Source organism: Alexandromys fortis, unplaced genomic scaffold (genome assembly GCF_014885135.2).
Source record: "Alexandromys fortis isolate MF-2015 unplaced genomic scaffold, M_Fortis_MF-2015_v1.1 scaffold_67, whole genome shotgun sequence".
NCBI classification, from domain to species: Eukaryota; Metazoa; Chordata; class Mammalia; order Rodentia; family Cricetidae; genus Alexandromys; species Alexandromys fortis.
Window position 1 is genome coordinate 2,804,710 of NW_026067945.1, and position 16,932 is coordinate 2,821,641.

General features: G+C 44.7%; 1 protein-coding gene across 1 annotated transcript in view; it reads left to right on the forward strand.

The window, feature by feature from the left end:
- Positions 1 to 16,932, forward strand: part of Adamts17 (ADAM metallopeptidase with thrombospondin type 1 motif 17) — a 295,911-nt gene that overhangs the window by 198,082 nt on the left and 80,897 nt on the right. Inside the window, exons 14-15 of the mRNA XM_050149201.1 lie at positions 3,238 to 3,365; positions 8,252 to 8,372. Coding sequence (XP_050005158.1) covers positions 3,238 to 3,365; positions 8,252 to 8,372 — 249 coding nt within the window. The remainder of the gene's footprint in view (positions 1 to 3,237; positions 3,366 to 8,251; positions 8,373 to 16,932) is intronic.

The window sequence follows — 16,932 nt, forward strand, 5'->3', positions numbered from 1 at the left end:
ACATTCTGAGTGTCATCCTTAGAGGGGGGAAAAGATGGACAAATGAAGGTAGTTCTGGTCAGTGAAGGACTCTCCACCTCCGACCTCTGTTCTGGAGCCCTGGGGCCCTTGGCTGCCTGAGCCTGGCTGGCAGCATCTGCGCCTGGCAGCGTCAAGGGCAGACCGAGCTCAGTAGAATGCCTTGCCTTAGATCACAGCCAGCATCCGTCCATCCAAGTTACTTCTCCCAATCCAGAGTCTCTTCTTCTCTGAAATTTGCACCAAAGAACCAAAACAAACAACTTTTGTCCCTTTCCGTGCTGGAACTTTCCACAGACTCCAACTTCCCTCCGAACAGCTTCTGCCATTCTGCCCAAATCCCGTTTCCATTTCTGTTCTAGTCAGAGCGTACACTTAGAAACCGAAACCATAAATATTTATGAACAGTGTGGTTTGTTTTCGGCAGTACCGCTTTATCCCTTGATATTCGGGGGGGCCCCCAAGGGTTCCTCATTCAAAGTAAGCAGTGATGGTCAAAGGAACACCAAGATGGAACAGAGAAGCGCATGTCTATTCCTGCTGGAGGGAATGTAGGTGTTCTGTGAGCCCCGTGCTCATCTGTGCAATGGAACAGCGGCAACCTGCACTACACTCAGGACTGTCGACACTCCTTAGCATCTTGTCTGGCATGGAGAAGATCATAAATGCCTATGATTTCTTCTTTATCGCATCATTATCATCACTGCTATCAAATGAATCACCTTAAGCCTCGTTACCCCCAGTGGTGAATCAACACGTTAGTCCAAAAGGGATTAAGACCCATAGTTTCCAGCTGCTTCTTCACAGTAAGACCTTAGAGGTGGCATAGGAGGTACCACTGGCGCAGTAGACCCCTATTCATTCAGACTACAGTGCTGTGCTGTACCCCCAAGGCACCCACAGGGAACCTTAAGCCCCTGGACAATCTGTCCTTAATCGCATCCGCTAAGCTTCCTAGAAGTTGACCTCGGTCTCCATCCCTGTCTTTCATAGCCCTTCTATCACTGGCTGCTTTCTTGGCGCACTTCCTCTAAACGAAGGGACAGCCGCTTCCCACGGCCCACCTGGAACCGAGGCATTCCCTCCAGAGCAGGCACTGCTCTCCGTGTGCTGACTTGAGACGTGTGTCATGTGACCTGTCTCGTGCAAGGGTTACTCCACCCCCATCCATCAGACCACGAGGGCCCCCGAGAAGCGTGTGTCAACGCTTTGCCCTGTTCTCGCACTGCCTGTAGAGCGCTTGAGGCTCAGTGCTCCAGCCATGCTTGATGAATAAGCAGCTTGCCTGGGAAAGAGTAGCCCTCCGTCTGCTCTTCAAAATCAGTTGTTTCACTCTGACTAGACAGAATTGAGCTGAACCTGAATCCCAGGAGCTTCTTCCTCATACGCTCGGGTACCCTCCCATAGAGCTGGTTGATCATGGGCTGTCATGCAATCATAAAAACCCTTGAGACTGGCTAAGACAGCATGTCTGCTCTGACAAGTCTTTTCCAATGGATGCCAAGACCCTCCGATGGCAAACACTTCTGAGCCCCTCCCTTGCTTGACAGAAACCACCAAAAAAGACTTAGTGGGGAAGGCTGCTGGTGGAGACCAAGAGCCCAACAAGGTAGCATAAGTTCTCTGTGGCTCTGTTAAGGTTTCCTTTCAAAATAATTCTACAAATGAGTTAGGATTAGGTGGTAGAGGAGGCAAGAAGGCACGTGACTCTTACTCAACCACTTACAGAGATGAGATCCATTCAGTTGTTCAAATGTATTTACTAAATCTTGCGAACATGAACCTTAAGTTATCATTCTGGTCTGGAGACAGAAGGTGAAAGCATGTCCCCTGTCCCCTACGGGTTCCTGTACTTCAGTGTGAAGGTACAGGTGGAAAGCCCTTCCTCCAAAATATTTGCAACTGAAAGTCTTTCAACCTGGGCTGTTTCTGATTTGGCAGCATTTGCATGCACACGATGAGCTGGGGGGGGGGGGTGTTGGATTTGGCAGTATTTGCATGTAGACAATGAGCTATTTTTGTGATGACACACAAATTGAAACATGAATTTTATTTATGGCTTATATACATGTCATACATACAGTGTAAACATAATCTTACATTTTTTTATTTAGTGTGCTTGTATTTTGACTACTTCTATCACATGAGGGCAGATGCAGAATTTTCCGTTTGTAGTGTCATATAAAAGTTCAGAAGGTTTTGGAATTTGAAGTTTTTTGGACTTTGCAGCCTTTAGTGTTTCATTATTAATGGAACCTGCCTGTAAGAAATCCCTTTACAACTAGGATTTGCTTAAACAATTTTAGGGCACCAGGTCAATAACCTGGGCTTGAGTGGATGTGTGTGCCAAGTGTACATGCCTGTCCTGTCCTGTGTCGGTGTAGAAGAGAGAGCTCTGGGTTGGAAGCTTCTACGTTGCTAGCAGTTTCCTAAAGAGCTGAGTAGAAAGAGAGATACACAGGAAGAAGGAACAGCATAGACCAAGGCAGAAAAGCTTGGTTTGGTCTGTAAACTCACACTGTTCCAGAAGCAGAGGGAACAGGGACTTTCATCCGGCTGCTGACATGGCTCTTGTGAGTTGTCACAGTCTCTGTGTCCCCTTTCTAGACCTTTGTTCAGTTTCTTCCAGGACCTTCAGGCCTTGTGTCACACAGCTGGGCAAGCAGGGAGCACTAGATCTTTTTTAGTGGAAACACACTAACCATCTTAGGGAACACACTAACCATCTTAGGGAACACACTAACCATCTTAGGGAGCACACTAACAATCTTAGGAAATACACTAACAATCTTAGGGAAACTGCTGTCCCAGAGACCCTCAGTGCCTGTCTCCCCTGCCCAGGGCATTCTTGTTCACCCTCCCTAATTTCCCATCACCCCCAGCCTCAGATTTAACACACAGCCACTTACGCAGAGGCAGGCTAGCTCACAACTGTACCTAACACCTGAATGAAAAGGAAATGTGTTATCTCTGCAAACAAGGAGAGCCAGGCAGAGGAAACCTGCAGAGCTGCTGTTTACTGAGGCTGGGGATCTTGTTCTGGGTGCTGTTTTAAATGTCCCTGGGGCAGGTGGTTGTACCTAAGAACAGGCCAAGTTACTGAGACCTTTACCTGCACTAATGGCTCTGCCCTTGGGGGTCATTGCTCCCATGTGCATGTTCACCACATCACCTGTGCGCCACTTCCCAATCAACAGCCACCACCTTTTCCCTCCTCAGATAAGCCGTGTGAACTCTACTGCTCGCCTCTCGGGAAGGAGTCCCCACTGCTGGTGGCTGACAGGGTCCTGGATGGCACGCCCTGTGGGCCCTACGAGACTGACCTCTGCGTGTACGGCAGATGCCAGGTGACTTGCGTTTCCTACTGTCCTTGGCGGGGCTGTGAAGAAAGGGTCCTTTTTCCTCCAGAGTGGGCCCATGGTGGAGTTGAGGCCTCTGAGGGTCAGGGGGAGTGGGTTTTCCCAAAGAGGTTCATGCTGCCCCTGTGGCCAATGGCCACCAGTGCATGCCCTGACCTTGGCAGTGACTGAGCATCATGAATGTGGCAGGCTTAACCAGCAGCCTCCTGAAACAATTTGACAATTCCTCTAGATGTTATGATTCATACAAAGAGCCGGGGAGTATGAGACTGGATGGAAGATGAGTCGACATCTTGTTCTCATTACTTACTAACGCTTGGTGGAACTAAGCAAGCCCCTATGCCGACGGTGTCCAGGGAGGTGGATGGTCTGACCTCGGCGGAGCCCTCTACCCTCTGCGACATAGATCGCCAACTCATGGTTTATTAGGAGATTGGCAAATAGACAAAACAAGGCGGCAGGGAGAAAGAAGCATTTTGTTGCCAATCTCTACCCATCTGAAGGGGCAGTCCCTGGTGTGTGATCTAGAAAGGAAGGATGGAGATGCTGTGCTTTTTCAGTGGGTGGGTGGGATGCAGCTCAGGTGAAGAAACCTCTGCCTCTAGTGGTCATCTCCTGATGACTCAGCTCAACCTGAGCATGTGCAAGAATCCTGGTGACTAGCTCTCCTCGAGCTGCTGTGGTGAAAAGCATATGCTGGTTTATAAACAATGGAAATACTTCCCACCGTTCTGGGGGCATAGAACTCCAGGGTCACATATTGGGAAAGATTTGGCTTCTGGTAACGGCGTACTTCTCAGGAATGGTTTCTTCTTGTTCCATCCTCACACAACGGAGGGGGTGAAGCTACTCTCTGAGACGTCTCTTAGGAAGATACTAATTTCATCTATGAGGATTCTGCCCTCTGGACCTAGTCACATTTTCCCTTTGGGAGAAGGTCTATTTTCTAAAACTATCACCTTGGAGGTGATAGGAATTGGGAGAATTCAAGTTTTCAGTCCACTGTTTCCAGGGAGCCTCCTTCCTCAGCCAGTCACCCTGCACCTTCACTGTATCTCCATATAGTGAGCCCATCAAGAACTGTTGAGAAAGATACAAACTCCCAGTCAACGCCTCAGACTGCAGCAAACAATTTCAACCTAAGTGTGTTTTCTCCCTGCATATCCCAAGTCAGTCACAGACTGGTTAACTTTTCCAAGGAAACATTTAACAAGACCCCAGCTCCTCTGGTAGTGCCTGGCTTCGTTATCAAACAGAAATATGTTGAGTGCCCATGTGTTTTGGCAAGGACACCTCCCAGGGAAAAGGGCACCAAGGAGTGCTTGAGCAGGACCTTTGGGGATACTTTCATGTAGCAAAGAATGTTCCAGGCCTTGTTCTTGGACAGTATGAAGAAAGCCCTTATCGTTATTACTGAAACAAGCCATTGCTGACAGTTCTCAGGAAGCTTGCTTTAGCAAGCCAAATGCAGGGTTTGTTTCCTTCCTAAATTACATGCTTGCCTGGATCATCCTGCAAGTTGGCACATTGCAAACCAATGATGTAATTCTTTTCCTAGCAGCTTTGCGAGTCAAAGCTCTTGTACCCTTTAGGGCAGTGCCAGCTGAGCCACCCCAGCCTCTTGCAGGCATCTGCTATGGTGTTCTTGCCAGCAAGAATGTTCTTGTAAGAATGCTGAGATTCTTCAGCCAATGAGGCCCATGTTCAGGCTGAATATAACTTCAGCTCCTCGTGGTCTTTGCCAATGGGCAAATCCATGAAATTGGGTTTAATCTCAGGCTTTTCAACCTGAGAATGTTCCATGCACTGTGACAATGAATCTCTCAGATTCTTGCTCAGATGTGAATCCTGTATACTACAATAATGACCAGCATGGAAAGGTGGGCCCATAGGTACAACAGTGGCATGAGTATTATGGGAGGAACTAGCCGCTTTCTGGTTGGATTTAAGAACTACTCCACAGGAGAAAACACATACCTGTTATTACAAATCTGGCCCAAAACCTGTGGCTGGGAAACTCACAGGCCTCAGAAGTGGACCTGCTACTATTATTTTGTGAAATGAACAGAATAATGAACAAACTCTCTTCTGAATTCATGTCCCTACATCCATAGATTAGCTTGGTGCTTGGTTCTCGTCAGAGACTGTTCTTTGCACAATAGGATGTAATTAATGCAGAAACTCACATCTGATTAAAGGGAAGAGAATAAGAATTCTGTAGAGTTCTAAGCCACAAATGGGATGTCTCTATAATGCCCCTAAAGGTCCAGGAACTATTGCAGAAAGATTATAAGAGTCAAATATTGGGGAGGATGTTGCAAAAAAGTATCTTCTGGAAAAGACAGACCACTACACTCAAACTCAAGCATCTGTGCTTATCCATACAAGACCTTCATTAGATCAAGCCAGTGAATATTATAGCATGGAGGTAGGAGGGATTCATGAGGCTCCCATGCCTAACTGAGGAGCTATTGACCGTCAATGGTCTGAGGGATGGAGAATCACTTTTCTCTAAAGATGTGGCCCAGCTCCGATGGATGGCACTGCACCCATGAGTATTTAGACAGCAAAAATTTGACTATGTGGGATACTTTTTTAAGGAAAAGAAAAAAGATGAGAAGTTGGCAGGAGTAAGGATATAAGGGTGAACCTGGGGGAAATGAGGGGGAGTATGAATAAAACAATCATTCTGTCTATAGATTTGACTAACTCTAGATGCAAAGTATTTCTGAAAAAAATTGCATTTTCCTCAACATATGCAAGCTTTTTCCTTGTCATCATTAATAAATATCAACTTACTATTATCAAATTATCAAAAAACATAAAAATTGTTTACATAGCACTTCCATTATATTAATTATCATTTATACCCCAGAGACAATTGAAAGCATATGAGAGAATGTGTGTAGGTTCTGTGTAAATGCTACACCATTTTCTGTAAGGGACTTGAGCGTCCCTGGGTCTTCCCATGTCTGAAGGAAGGGTCCTAGAGGCAATCCCCAGTGAATGCAGAAAGACACGTACACACGAACTAAAGATAGTGTGGGTGCTACACCGTGACAAGTACCACAGAGGAGGTCGAAGAAGAAGTCCTTGGCCACTAGGCGCCATGACCGGAGGCTTTTCGCTGAGGGCAATAGGACAGAAATTCTAGGCATAGAAGCCAGGATTTGAATCAATAGAGACCGATACTTATCATTCCTGGGCAAAATATGGCTTCTGCACATGACCATGGCCCACTCCAGCACATGGCTCTGAACTAGTCAGGTCTCTTCTGACTTCCATCTGCATGAGGCACAGGAGCTGCCTTGACCAAAGAGAATCCATGCCTAGCTTGCCAGTTCCGTGCCACGATGCACTCCTAACCTTAGGTGTCACGTGCCCTAACTTCTCCAGCAGAACAGCACCCTGACCAGTACACGTTGGCCAGGAATTGGAGGGCTCAGAAGTGGGTGTCCTGAAGATGAGTAAGGGCAAAGTCATGGCTGAAAATGGAAAGAGTAACCTGGGATCATCAGATGCTGCAGGAAGGCTTTGGAGTGCTTACTCTTAGGAGTTTCCTCTGGTTCAGTCATTGTGTTTCCTAAGAACTCAGAAGCCATGACTTCCACTGTGCTTTGTGGTATCTTCCATTTCAAAAGAAATATGTCCATCCCTGTTGGACATATTATAGACCTCCTTCCACTGTCTTGAGCAAAGGCAGAATGTGCCCTGGTAGTCAGTGCTTTGACTGTTGCCCTTCAGGCCTCAAATTTGCTGCTGTTCTGACATTGGATATCCTTGCAAGCCTGACTTCCAAAGTCAAGATGTGGTAAACATAGCCCGGTCAGCATGGGCAGAAGGTAGAAGCCTGCCCCAGCCTGAGAGATTCACAGATCACCTAAGGGGCCGTCTGACTTGCATCTGTTCACCAGCAGTGTGCAAACCTCCCTTCACTGCCACTGGGAGAAGCTATGGCAACCACAGGGGGTGTTTACATAGAACACCCAGGGCTGCTTAATCAAGAAACCCTAACTGAACTGCAAGGCAAGCAGCCAGCGGTGAAACCAGAGACTTGCTCTGAAAGCATGGGAATGGCCTAGAAATCATAGGAACCCAGTGAGAGAGAGAGAGAGAGAGAGAGAGAGAGAGAGAGAGAGAGAGAGAGAGAGAGAGAGAGAGAGAGAGATCTAGAGCCAGGAGCATGTGACAGAAATGGGGAAGCCAAAGGAAGCAGGTCCAGGTGGTACAAAGGCTGGGGTGAGGGGCCAGTTCTGGCCTGTGGCTGTGCCACCAACAGCCTGGATATAGTAACTGAGACTCAGAGGTGGGGTGCAGAACGTCACAGACAATTTTAGCAATGGGAAACTGGCTGAGCCTCCTGTTCTGAGCAAACTCCATGATCTGGGATGCTCCATCTCTCGGCCCTTGTCGGTTTCCACTGAGTAGCTTCACAAAGTTAGAAAGCAACAGCATGGTGTGACCACACACACGCGCACACACACACACACACACACACACACGCATGCACGCACGTGGCTACCTGCATTTGTCCCTGACATTTCTGCTGTGACAAGGCAGAGGGGAATAATACCTGCTTCATGGAGACATGTAGATGGTATTTCTATATGTGCTTTAGGGTAGCAAGACTCCTTTATTCCATAACACATGGTTTTAAACACATTTGATAAACTCATAAAAAGATAGAGACAAATATCTGATCTAAATTCTGGTTGTTGTTTTCTCTTCTGAATTTAATGACAATTAAAATGTGTCAGAACCCCCAGGCACCATGGCTCTTAGTGAAATCTGTCCCACAGGTCCTGCAGGGCATCCTCTTGAAAATATCACTGAATCGTACAACACAGGCGAACCCAGCTCTTTGGTTTTTCTAGAAAATCGGCTGTGATGGCATCATTGGGTCTGCAGCCAAAGAAGACAGGTGTGGTGTCTGCAGCGGAGATGGCAAGACCTGTCGTGTGGTGAAGGGTGACTTCAGCCACTCCCGGGGGACAGGTGAGCACCGGGCCCAGGGCTATGATGGTTACGGGATCACTGACACATGCTGTACATTTTCTTTGTTGCTCCAGTGCTAATGGGTGCATGACATTTTGTATGTCACACTAAACTGTTGAGTCTTTTTGAGCTTTCCAACCATAGGCTGCTGTGTCCAGAAACAGGAGTTGTTTGATGGTCTCTGTCACAGAGGGCATCAGCTTGTGACTGTCAGTGGGATACTGTGTGTGATGGGAGAGAATGAGGAAGAATAGGCAGGCAAATTACCTCCAGAGTGACCACTCAAAGCCTTGATGAGAGCCAAACCAAAAGTGATGCTATCAGCACCAAAAGTGATGCTATTCGGGGAACGTGGACTGAGTAAATCTGAGCTGGAAAACATATATTTGAATTCCTACAAGTTGCTTTGCATAGAAACATGTCAACTCAGTTTGAACCATGGCCGTGAGTCCCAGTCTCATAGAACAGCCCATAGGACAAGGCAGAAGTCTGTGTGTGCCTTCCTGGGTGGATAGACAGCTTGGTCTACAGGAGCATGCCATTTAGAAAGCATGATAAGGACACACTGTTTGGGACCTTGTGAAAGCAAACCCAGATTGATTTCAAATGCAAAATTAAATTAAAAAACAGAATTTCAGGGCCAGAGAGACGGCTCGGGTGGTAAAGGTGCTTACTGCAATGCTTGAAAATGACCTGGGTTCAATCCCCAAAACCCACATGGTGGAAATAGAGAACCAACTGCCATAATCTGCACACCAGAACACATGCACATACAAGTGTACAACACACACACACACATACAATGAATGTTTTAAAAGTTTGCTTAGAATCAACATGCATCATGTTATTCCAGAAAGAAATGGAAGGAGCTACCTCTAGAGTGAGTTCATTTCGGGAGGCTGTGCCCTCTGGAACTACATTGTCTTGTACAAAATACACTAGACACCCAAGCCTGCCCATATTTAAATCACAATTGACATTAAACTAACTGAAAGAACATTGCCACACTTCAGGTTTCCCGTTGCCAGCAGGGCTGGCGGTTCTCAGAGAACAACCTTGTTATGAGTGTCTGTGGGTGACCCAGCTGATTTCTGCTGTTTGCTTCGGTGTGTCTAATATAATTTCATCTCTGGCCATCTTGGATTTGCTTCTTGTAGTCATTGCAGTTGGGAACAAAACCTCCACAGTAGGCAAGAAGTTGCTATTTAGTATTGATTTCCAGTGATAAATATGAGCATTAGCAACCTTATTTGGGGTCATCAAGATGGCTGAGCAGGTAAAAGCACTTGCTGCCAAGCCTGATGACAGAGTTCAGTCCCACATAGGGGACAGAATTGACTACTGACCTCCACATGTCCACTATAGCAAGCATGTGCTCATGCATACACACACACACACACACATACATACAATAACAACAACAGTAATAAATAGAAGCCTCATTTAAATGGAAGGTTCTGCTATCCTTCAGTAAGCAGACCTGAGTGAAGGTGTGTTATTCTGCGTTGTTCGATGGGTTAAGCCCAGCCACACCCACCCCTCCCTGTTGGTCACTTCAGCAGAACACTAAAGAAGCACAGCTTTTGAAGTTCTCTACCATGTGGGACGTAGCAGCTCACATGTCAGACAGCCCGAGCTAGGACAAAAGCATTCATCTTAGCCTAGGGAGATGCTCCACCCTCTTCCACAGTTTCCACGGCAGTCCCTTCCCCCACCCTCCCTTCTCTACCTACCTAGTGCTGGGCTCCATCTGTGTGGTCCCCCCGAGGTGGCTGAGTTTCTGTGGCTGTGGAAGTAAGTCTCCCATGGAAGGAAAATCACATGGGGAGCTTCTTTGGGGTAGCTGTCTCACCAGGACTTTGAGCTTCTAACTGCCGGCATGCTGACCCCCTGACAAACCTTCAGAGTTAGGCAAGCAAACACTAGCTTTATCTACCTGTGAGCTTGTCTGAGCAGCTGCCAGATGTCGTACTTTAATTTTAAAGCACAAGGCAGGGTGTTTGCTTTGTTTTGATTTTTTTGACTCTTCACCACTGGAGTCTGTGAGCGTAAGATCACATCAGCGTGGGTTGGTTTACTGAAAATCTGTGCAATGTTCAGTCACATGTCATTATTGGCTGCATAGGATTTGATGTTCTAGATTGCATAAACACAGAATGCTGACAATGGGTCAGCTGCACATTGCCCCCAACCCAGGGAACATTTATTTGGTATGTATACATTTCAATATTAAACATTTGGACATCACAGTTAACCATGGTCATGTTGGTCACAATTGAGGTGGGGCACCTTGTCAGGGCCCTCATATAGATCAGCTATATAAGCTGATATAGAAAGTAATTGACAACCAGAGTATGGAAAAGAACCTTCCAGTTGAAGGTGACGCCATATATTTGAATGAGACTCAGCAGAGAACTGCTATGAAAGTCCCAGGTCATGTGACATCTCGGTGACCCCAGTCGAGTGGATTTGCTAATCTTGTTGGTGCAGATAGGAAGGTAACTTTCATCTGTGCCCAGCTCTGAGGAAAGACGATGGGAGGAATGCCTTATCATCCTTCAGGGTGAATATCAAAGAGAAACGCCATACGGAGTGATAAACCAACATCAAACCCAGGAATTTTGCCAGGTCCTGCACGAAGGCCTGACCCCAGCCTGAACTCTCCCGTGTCTGCTTACAAAAGCCCCTGAGCTGAGAATCCAGAGTAGGTGTACACAGTGCCCTTGATAAGCCGGAAGCCTATGATGGAAGAACTCGATGCATCGCCTGGGGAACTGGTTTCCTAAGTGTAGAATGCTTGCTGCCCCAACCCGTCCCCTCCCAGTCATGAACAGACAAGGCCTTTTAGCTATTCATAGGTAAAAAAAAAGAAAAAAAATCAACTCAAACCGACTTTCTAATGGATGGGCTTCAAAATTCTCAAGACTTCAGCTGGAATGAAGTGGCTGGGGTATTTGAGTTTAGTGGGTTGAACTTTTCTGCTACGAGGCTCTTCCTTCTTGCATTAGCTTGCCTTTTAATAGTTGTTGTCTTTATTCCATCCTGCTCTTTGGAACTGGAAAAGGGGCTGGTTCCCATGGACATCCAGTATGCAGCTAGCTCAAGGTTCCCCCTGAGGCCCGACCAGGATGACTGATGGGTTGTGAATCCCTTTGCACTTTGTTCTAAAAGGGACAGTAGGTTCCTAGCAGAGGGACTGACAGGGTCTTCCTTTTTGAATATGGATAGATAGACATCACGGTGTGACCTCAACAATTAGCATTTGAGCCACTGCCACATCCTGAACACTATGCTCCATCTCCACGGCTGGGGAATGGCTGTTCCATGGGAAAGTTCATGGCTGTCTGATGACACTAAGGCTTAGTTCCACTGTGATTGAGAAGAACAGAACCACTCACTAAACGTGCACAAACCAACTGCAACCTTTTTCTCTTTCTTAGTCAAGAACAATCTTTGTATGAAGGTGTCCACATGTGTGATGGCAAAGGCGATTCCCAAGTGTTTCTCATGTAAGATGTTGGACTATATCGCATGGTCCTGAAGGTGACATGCTTGGTGTGGGGCTCTCGCTTACATGCCTGAATATTTTCTGAATAGAGTTAGAGAAAATGAGCCATGAATGAAGCCATGGGTAAAACAAAGGCCAATGACTATATATATATGACACATACCAACAGTAAAAAAACTAAAATAAAACCAATATTAAAGACAAAAGAACCATGGATTGAGAGGCTAGACAAAAACATTAGAGTGCCATGGGTAGCTTTGTATTCTTATCAAACCACATTTGTTACCTTATCAAGAAATGCTAAGACAGGGAAGTCTTGATTGGTGCCTCCCTCATAAGGAAATGCTCATATCTCCCTATCACTGGATTTTCCTGTTGGCAGAGGGGATCTTGATGCCTTCCTGATGGAGATAAAGGCAGTGGCCTTGATCTAACCTGGCTGTACTGACCACACATTCCAAGGGTCAGGTAAAGCGTGGATTAGACTCCTGGGCTTTTTCAGTGCAAAGAGATCTTTTCAGCCATAGTCAAGAACCACCTTCACCAACAAACAGCAACACAGATGGGCCCAGCTCACAATATTTCAACCACAGTTTTCAGCTTCATGGTACTGAGGGATTGTGGACCTCATTCTACTGAGCTGGGACCATCTCTAGACTAGGTGTTGGGCATGCACTTGTGGCTTAAGATATTCTCCCCTTACAATGGATGTTTCAGGATGTGGCCCATTATAAGATGAAATTAGTCTGAATTCTCATAAAAAATTTTTGTCAATAGAGAAAAGCAGAAACTTAGCAAAATCCTTTCTGGACATCTTATAATTTGTTTAACAAACTAAAATCTCTTTGTTTTCCCATTGATTTGATAGAAAAGGATTAACCTCTGTTCTAACATCTTAGTAATGTTTTCCCTGTCGATACTGTTTAACCACAAAATTATAAACCCAAATCTTCTAGAAGGAAAGGTATTTGGAAAGTTCAGGTAAACGTAACTGCCAGAGAACGAGCCCATAGCCTGACGATATTAACTTATAAGAGTCAAGACAGACCTGAGGTCCCCATTCCTAGGACTGTTGCTTGAGGCAAAAATGGTGTGTGTCCTAGAATAATGGCAAAGCCTTGCTTCCCCCATGGCTTCTTCACGAAACCAAACTGTTTCCCTCTAACCAATTCCTCTTGCTTGGTGACTGAGACTGAAATGGAAATTACTCTTAAGGCGAAGCCTTGCTCCTTGGCCTAAAATGTGAATCAATCTTCTGCACACTCAGAGTAATTACATTCCCTGTGATAATCTGTGACTAAGTCTTGGGACATCTGACCTGAGGGACAAGATGCTTTGGGACTTGGTGTTGGCATTCTTTCCCTTTCTGGTCACGATTCCTACCACCTAGTGCAGGCTTTGAGCTCTGGGTCAGAGCTGCCGAAGAACAGTGAGAGGCCAAGGCCTGCCTTTCACTTCAAGGTCTTTCTCTTTATTGGTTCCTTCTGTGTCAAAATCAGGGAAACTGAGCGGGCATGTGGTTCATACCTTTAGTCCTAGCACTCAGGAGGCAGAAGCAGGCGGATCACTATGATTTCTATGAGTTCAAGGCCAGGTGGATGGATGGATAGATAGATAGATAGATAGATAGATAGATAGATAGATAGATAGATAGATAGATAGATAGATAGATAGATAGATAGATAGATGATAGATAGATGATAGATAGATGAAAGAACAGAGAAAATAGTAATAGAAAGGAAGGCTAGCAGAGCCCACGTACCACTTCCTTGGCTCAGTTTGCACATCTGCCCTGAGCTTGCCACTGTGGACGAGCATCTCTTCCCAGGAGAGGCACAGGAAGAGACAGAAAGCAGATGCCCTTTCAATGTTAGAACTTTTGCCAAAATTAGGTTTAAAAATAGCATGGTGACCATGCCTGGCTGCAAATGTTTCTCGCTCTGGAATTCAGGGCATCAACTAATCAAGACCTAGGCAGCTCCACACATTGCCCCAGATGCTGCAGGCTCAGCATGCTGATATCAAGCTGTTAGTCACACACACACACACACACACACACACACGACCCCACCCCTTGGCAACTGCTCCCTCCTCCCCCCACCCCTGGAACACAGCTCAGTTGCACAAGCTCATCATGTTGCCAAGTGTGCAGCTTCTGGTTTAAATGGAAATTCTGCAAAACATTTTAATCACTTTGACCCTGAATAGTTTTGTCTTTGACACTTCACTATTATGTATGCCCAGAATCCAGTAATTCTTCAAATTCCCCAGAAGGAACAAAGAAATATCTGGGGCATAAAATCTAGTGCAATTTCCAAGGGGTATAGTGGGGGAGGGGGTGGTTTGGTGGTGGTGGCAGTGGTAGTGGTTAATTGTAGCCTTTTATTTTTTTTAAGAAAGGAAGCATTCTTAGAGGAAACCAATTAGCCACGCTTCTAGATTTCCCTCCTACTCCAACCCTAGGCTACTCCTGATCTAATTCTCTAATTCTGTATTAATATATTTGCCTATAACATTTCTTAACTACAGTCATGAACAGGGGGTGTGGCCTTTTACTTAGCATTCTGTTTTCAAAGTTCATCTTTGTTGTAACACACAGTGACATTTCTTCTTTTATGGTCAAATACCGCTGCATTTTTTTTTACTAGACCACATTTGCAATCTTTTGCAAAGAAGAGACCACTTGTTGGCTCCTGACCGCTTAGCCGCCCCCTCCCAAAATAATCACACAGAAACTGTATTAATTAAATCATTGCTTGGCCCATTAGCTCTAGCTTCTTATTGGCTAACTCTTACATATTAATTAAACCCATTTTCTATTAATCTGTGTATCAGCACATGGCAGTAGCTTACCAGCTAAAGGTCCGTCTGTCGTGGCTTCTCTCAGACTCTGCCCTTCTTTCTCCCAGCATTCATTTTAGTTTTCCCTGCCTACCTTTATTCCTTTGCCCTATCAGGCCAAGCCAGTTTTCTTTATTAATTAACCAGTTGTATTCACAGCGTACAAAGGGAAATCCCACATCAGCAATCCATTCATCAGGTTTGGGATTTTGTTTTATTTTGTATTGTTGGTTTTGTTTCTGCTACCACAAATAACACTGGTATCAGACTTTGTATACACGTTTTACCCAAACACATGTTTTAATTTTCTTTGTGAGTGATATGTTCCTAGGGACAGAATTGGGTCACAGGAAAATTCTGGGTGATTCACTCTTTGAGAAACTACCAAACTTTCCCAAAGTGGCTGAGATGCCTTGCATTCTGCTGAGCAGAGACTTTGGGCTCTGCTCTCTCTGTTTGCCCATCAGTGTTCCCTGTGTTGTCCTGTAATGCAGCAGTCATAGTGTCTGTGATGTGGCACCCCATCGTCCTCTGGATCTGCGCTGCCTTAGTGACTCATGACACGGGGCAGATTTTCATGAGCATCTATACTGGCCATGTCTGTATCATTTTTCAAGAAAGGCCTGTTGAAATCTTTACCCATTTAAAGCAGGGATGTTTGTTTTTTTATTCAGTTGTGTTGTTTATTCTGAATGCCGATTCTTGATGAGATAAATGACTGACAACTATTTACCCAGGCATTATGAACTGCCTCATCACTGCCCATGATGGACAATGATAAGCTTTTAAACTTTGATAGACCCCAAGATTTGTTTAACTTCTCTTTGTCTTCAGAATTTTATAGTTTTACCTCTTACATTTAGGTCTGTGATCTCTTTTTAGTTAGTTGAATTTTGTGAGGAAGGTATGATCTGAGACAGGATGGGCAATTATCCAGCACTGTTTGTTGAAGACTATTCTTCCCTCCATTGAAATTTCTTGGCATCTTTGCTTTAAATAAGCAGCAAATAATTTATTTTTGGACTCCCAGCCATATTCCATTGATAGAATTATCTGTCCTCATGCCAGTACCACATTCTTTTGCTTAATGTAGTTAGTCGAAATGCTTGGGAATCAGAAAGTGTGAGTTTCCCAATTTCGTTTGAAACATTGTTTGGACTATTGTGAATCCCTTGCGTTTCCATATGAATCCTAAAATCAATTTGTCGTGCTTGGCAAAATCAAATCTTTGGGGGATTTTGAGAGTTATTACTTTAAATCTACAGATCATTTAGTATCTTCCCTTCCTGTTAAGTCTTGTGTTGCTGTGGATGGAACTCACTGGTGGCCTACTTGCCTAGAGTACGCAAAGTCCTAGATCAAGTCCAAGCTCCACTCCACTCTCCAAAAGAAATCCTCTCATCCATGAACATAGGATATCTTTTAATTACTTAGATCTTCCCTAATACGTCTTAACAATGTGTTTTAGCCTTCAGTGTAGAAGACTTACAGATCCTATCTTATATTCTGAAATGTTTTATTGTTTTTGAATGAGGCTTAAGCGATTTCTCAGCTGTTCTTTCCTAGTGTGGCTGATTTTTATAGTTAGTCCCACATCTTCCAACCCACTGAGCCTCTTCCAGTAGTTACACTTTAGTTTATTCTTGGGATTTGTTGTGCATACGATGTTAGCATCTGCAAATGGACACAATCTTACCTTCTTTGCTCTTATCTTTGTCTTTCATTTATTTATCTATTTACTTGTTTATTTTTGCCTAATTGCCTAAGATCCTACAATACACTGTTGAATAGAAAAGGCAAGTAAGATACGCTTTTTAAAATCCCTGATTCTAAAGGCGGAAAAAGTCATTCAGTATTTTGAAATTAGTTATGCTGTGAGGGTTTTTTTGTTATGCTGAGGATATTCCCTTTCTACTCCTAGTTGAATTTGCCAACTATTCTCTTTGTTTCTATTGAGATATTATGTAGATTTTATCTTTTTTTAATATGGGTGATTATCTTGCATTCCTGAGGTAAGCCATATTTCATGATAGTGTACAATTCTTTTTAGATGTTGCTCAACTGAGTTTGCTGATATCTTGTTGAAGTTTTATGCATATATTTATACATGACATAACACTGTCTCTAATGCTATTTTATACCAGTGTAAATCTCTATAACCAAGGAAATAGTTCCATCAACTATTTAGCAATTTAAACAAAACATGAAGCA